Source organism: Sinocyclocheilus grahami, unplaced genomic scaffold (genome assembly GCF_001515645.1).
Source record: "Sinocyclocheilus grahami isolate Dianchi unplaced genomic scaffold, SAMN03320097.WGS_v1.1 scaffold1003.1, whole genome shotgun sequence".
Taxonomy (NCBI): Eukaryota; Metazoa; Chordata; class Actinopteri; order Cypriniformes; family Cyprinidae; genus Sinocyclocheilus; species Sinocyclocheilus grahami.
Genome location: NW_015506182.1, coordinates 301,949 through 306,875, shown reverse-complemented (window position 1 = coordinate 306,875; position 4,927 = coordinate 301,949). Strand labels below are relative to the sequence as shown.

General features: G+C 34.9%; 1 protein-coding gene across 1 annotated transcript; it reads right to left on the bottom strand.

Moving 5' to 3' along the window:
• Positions 1-2,301: 2,301 nt before the first annotated feature.
• LOC107565471 (receptor-transporting protein 3-like) lies at positions 2,302-3,776 on the bottom strand. Its single transcript, XM_016250712.1, has 2 exons — positions 3,619-3,776; positions 2,302-2,730 (listed from the first exon to the last, which is right to left on the bottom strand). The coding sequence occupies exons 1-2, from the start codon at positions 3,759-3,761 to the stop codon at positions 2,388-2,390; spliced, it is 486 nt and encodes a 161-aa protein (XP_016106198.1). The 5' UTR covers positions 3,762-3,776; the 3' UTR covers positions 2,302-2,387.
• Positions 3,777-4,927: the final 1,151 nt, after the last annotated feature.

Sequence of the window (4,927 nt, the reverse complement as noted above, 5' to 3'; positions counted from 1 at the left end):
CCTCACCCTCAACACGGACAAGACAAAGGAGATGATAGTGGACTTGAGGAAAAAGAGGAAAACTCACCAGCCACTGTTTATCCGAGAGCTTGAAGTGGAGAGGGTGAGCAGCTTTAAATAGGAAGGCACAACAGTGGCTGTAGGAGGCTGAGGAAGTTTGGCATGTCACCTAAGATCCTCAACAACTTCTACAGCTGTGTAGTTGAGAGTGTCTTGACCAGCTGCATCACTGCACGGTATGGCAACACTACTGTAAGGGACTGCAAACGTCTGCAGAGTGTGGTGAATCCATAGGAAAACCTTTCTTTGAATGAACACACATATCCTTCAGGTCATCGTGTATGTTGTCTTTGAGATTTTATACTGTTTTATGCAGGCTTGTGATGGAAACACTCATTCCTGTCATCTTACATATATGTAACCCAACCATGTTTGGTATCTATGAATTAGTCTTCTGATGATCTAAACGAGAGTGTATATTATATGTTGATACATAGGCAATATATTAGTGTCCTGAGAATCTTTAGTAATTTCGATTCAAGTTCCATATGCACATTACCATGCTTCCACACAAAGAGTCATAAAACTCCCCAGTTGAACCGAACTCCCACTTGGGATTCCGGCCTTTCTCATTGGACAAACCCATCTTGAGAGTCGGGAATCTTCTCCGACCTTAAAGGCATCACACCATGTGTCCCGCCATAAATATTTATAATTAATTATAACTAGTTATGATTAATTATTCATATTTCCCATTGAGCTGATTCGCTACAACTAGCATTGTATATTTGTTAATATTACTCATGTAGCCTCATCTCAATTTGCACATCTGTTACTGTTACTGCTGCTATTGTTATCATGTAGTTGCACTCAATTTGCACTATTGTTTTTTTGCACATAAGTTAATACTGTACATTCGCATATGTAGCATATGAAAACACTATCGTGGAGTTGTTCTTTTGCTATTTGAGCAAATGGGAATGCAACACATATATTTGTGGTACTCTACCATTCCCTGCTCTTCAAGTTAACATGACATCCGCTGCTGAGAAAACCGGAAATGTGAAAAAGGTCCATTGAGGAATCTTTTTCTGTGGTGGAAAGTCTATGATCATCGACAACATGATCAAATGTCCCTCCTGGATGCAATGGAGGCTGGCTGCAGAGACATCTCAGCTGAAGACTGCCAGGGGTGGATAAGGCATGCTAAGCGTTTCTATCCAAGGTGCATAGCAAGAGACAATATAAGGTGTGATGTCGACGAGAACATGTGGCCAAATGCTGAAGATCGTATAGATTAGAACTGTACTTTTTCCGTTCCTTTTTTGTCTGTCATTTTGTTTTATTTTTGAAATTTATTTGAACCAAAGGGCAAAGGGCTGTATGTTTTTGTTTGATTATTAGTTTTTTATGATCACTGACAGCTATTTCATTTAGCCAATAAAGCTTTTACTGCAGCAATTCTGTCACTTTTCTTTTACATTCCATAAAGTATTGCTGACTCCTTCACTATGCTGTACACATACGATCTAAAACGAATCCACACATTTACACACAAAAAATTTAGAGTTCAGCTGACTGAATTATTACAATTATTTAAATGTACAGGTCAAACTGAAACATGACAAGTAATGCAGTTTTTGTAATGCCATTAATTGTTATCATTTTGACAGTCTATGCGCTATGATCGACTATATGTTCCTATTGGATAGAAAAACAGTGCTAATGTTTTGACCAAATGACTCGATTTTGAATCGGGTTTGCTGTGTTTTGATAAGAGTTAGTATATGTAGAAAAAGGTATTCAGCATTTTGAAATATAGAGTTTGTATTTATTTAACAAAATGTGATTTTGTCCAGGAAATTAACTATTTGGCTAATTGTGATGTAGGTGTGTTGCTGTGTTAAAGAGTTTAGAAAAAGTACTTTTAAGTATTGGTAAATGCTTGTTAGCAATTGAAAAAAAAAACTGTAATATAATTTAAATTATGTACATTTTGATTTTAGCAATCCTTGTTGTGCCCTGCACCGTTTCACTGTGTACAGGCTGTATAGAGCTGAAATGACATTTCAAGGATCAGCACACATTAGTAAAAGCATCTTCTCTGGTCTATGGTTTCATCACAAATACTATGATATCTACAACGCAGTGTAAAATAAAATGATAGTTGTCATTTGTGACATTCCATTGCAATAAAGCATATAGTCACCCGATACACCTTTTAATACATTTATTACATTTTTGGGAAATTTTGGAGTATTATACAAAATACATTTTTTTTCAAGATTTATTTGTGTCTATATTGGATACAACATTGGTAAAACAATTTTATAATGATAAATAAATTCTAGCCACTTATTCATTTAGATCAATCAATGAAATCAATCTCAGTTGGCCTGACTACAGACTCCTTTATGACAGGCTTCACAGTGAGCACTTTCATGTGGCCCATTAATTCTGCCATTGAACACTGAGGATCTGTTCGTTTGTCCCAGGTCTTCTCTGTAGCATTTAATGCGGATATTTCTAACCAGTCTCTCAACCAGCACATCAATGTTTTCCACTGGGAAGTTTGGATCCTCCCACTGAGCTTCGGTGCATCTCCTGCACTTCTGCTTGAAGCGTCGCACTTTAATGGTTCCCTGATTCCTTGCTGTGTCCAGGTGGAAATTGAACAGCACCTGGACTCTTTTAGACCCCCAGCCTTTTCTACAAAGAGAACACTTGAACCTATGAATGAAATGGAGAATATATCAGTTTAGTGCACTCTGATACTTCTAGGACCGTTCATTAGTACAGTAGGTTTGATGTTTTAATGATTAATTGGTGTATTTTAGTTTTTCTCAGTTTGAGTATTTCTCTACACTGAAAATTTAACTGATAACGACTATAAACTTGTGTTGGAAGTTAACAATAATAGTTGTGTTTCAGGCAGCGATTGCACGTGACAGTTATGCACACGTTTATTTAAACGTAGGGAAGCATCAACATATATCACAAAGTGTCCTATTTTAGCTAATGGCTTAACTGAATTTTCGGTTTCAAAATGGTAACACTTTACAATTAGGTTCAATTTGCTAACATTAGTTAACTAGTTAACATTAACAATGAAAAAATGCATCTAGAGCATTTATTAATCTTAGGTAATGTTAGTTTTTTAACATTTACTAATACATTATTAAAATCAAAAGTTGTATCTGTTAATATTACTTAATGGACATAATCTTACATGATCTAACCTCATTGTTAGATCATGTAAGAATGTGTTACAAATTTTACTTTAAAAAGATTACTGTAACAAATGTACTGCTCATTGCTAGTTACTGTAGTTAATGCATTAACTAACGTTAACTAATGGAACTGTATTGTATGTATTGTTTTTATAAATTTCATTATTTTTTACTTATAGACCATCAAGTCATTCAGATACCTCACTTCATGATGTCTAGCAGTTGAATATTAATAGTGAAAAATTGAGAATCCAGAAATACTCCACTAAATAAACAATGAAGCATAAGACAGATTTGATACATGCATCATAAATCTTAACCCAGTCTGCACACACATTGTGGAAAGAAATGTTTGCTATATTTTAGTGTGGTAAAGTTGTGCTCTTACTGTGCAAAGGAGCCAGAAATGTACTGGTGCCAATCACGAGCTGCCCTGTGTTCCACAATAGTCTCATTGATTTCAATGTTCCAGGTGTCGTCATGAAGCTCGCTTATTTTCTCCTGTAAAGAAATGTTCCACAGTGATATCATGTCTGTTTCCTCACAGAGATCTCAAAGGAATGATGCTCTGCCTTGTCATCATCCACTATATATACAGCTAACCTCTCGTTTCACTAAAAACGAAACTGAAAGTAGCCTAAGTATCTGTTTTCTACAACAAGATTGAATACTGGTTTACAGGTCAAAGTAACAGACACGGTGAATAAGGACTAAGGCAGAATAAGTTACTTATGGCCTGTAATAATGTTTGAATGGTATTTATTATTTTACTGTATATGAATGGAGAACCTTACAGTGGATTCATAATCAAAAAATCAATCAATTTAGGTTATTCAGTGAACTAATAAAAAGTTGAAATGGGTGTGTAAATAAACATTGTACATTACTTTAAAACTGTATTACAATGTATTTAACCTATCTACAAACTACAAACAATATTAACTAGACATTTACTGTATATCAAATAATTTAAGATAACAGTGGTCAGACGTTTTTATTACTAAACATCAATTTTTCTTAATTCTTTGAGAAACTGCGCACAATTTGTTATATAAATAACTGTCTAATCAACATGAACAGTGAAGAAACCGTTAAGAGAGTTACAGGAAGAAACGATTGTAATAGTTTAACTCCACCTACTGGACAACATGGTATATGCAAAGGGTAAAGGGGTTTTCTTATTTAAACGTGTGTAATCTAATATCAAGTGTTTTATACGGTGGCAGAGAGGTGCAGAAGAAATCACAATTCTGAAAACAAAATAACAAATTACAAACGCAAATGCAAGTCTACAAAACAAAATAACAATTCAGAAAGCACAGCAACAATTCAGAAAACATTATAACAAGTCAGAAAACACAATGACAAATTCGAAAACAAAATAACAAGTCAGAAAACACAACGGTAGGTATTTGCACTTAGTGTAAATAGCATAGTGCTGAAAAAATACAGATATTTTCACTTAGTGTAAATAGAATCCATTGCTAATACGAGATTTGAAAAGGGAGAAAAAAAAAGTTCGGCAAAAGGCAGGATCGAACCCGAGTCGATCGCGTCAAAAAGCCAAGGACAAGTGCATTTCCATCTGCGCCACTGAAGCTGATATTTTATGGCCACTTTTAACTAAATGTACCTAGACACCCCGTATTTTTTATTCCATAGTAAGGACAATTCATAGAATACATTTAAACTGAGCT

Excerpts from the sequence above, each read along its gene's own strand:
- LOC107565471 (XM_016250712.1), bottom strand. The coding sequence starts at position 3,761 with ATGATATCACTGTGGAACATTTCTTTACAGGAGAAAATAAGCGAGCTT. Across the intron at positions 2,731-3,618 it reads ATTTCTGGCTCCTTTGCACA|GTTCAAGTGTTCTCTTTGTA; the intron begins GTAAGAGCACAA and ends TTTCATTCATAG.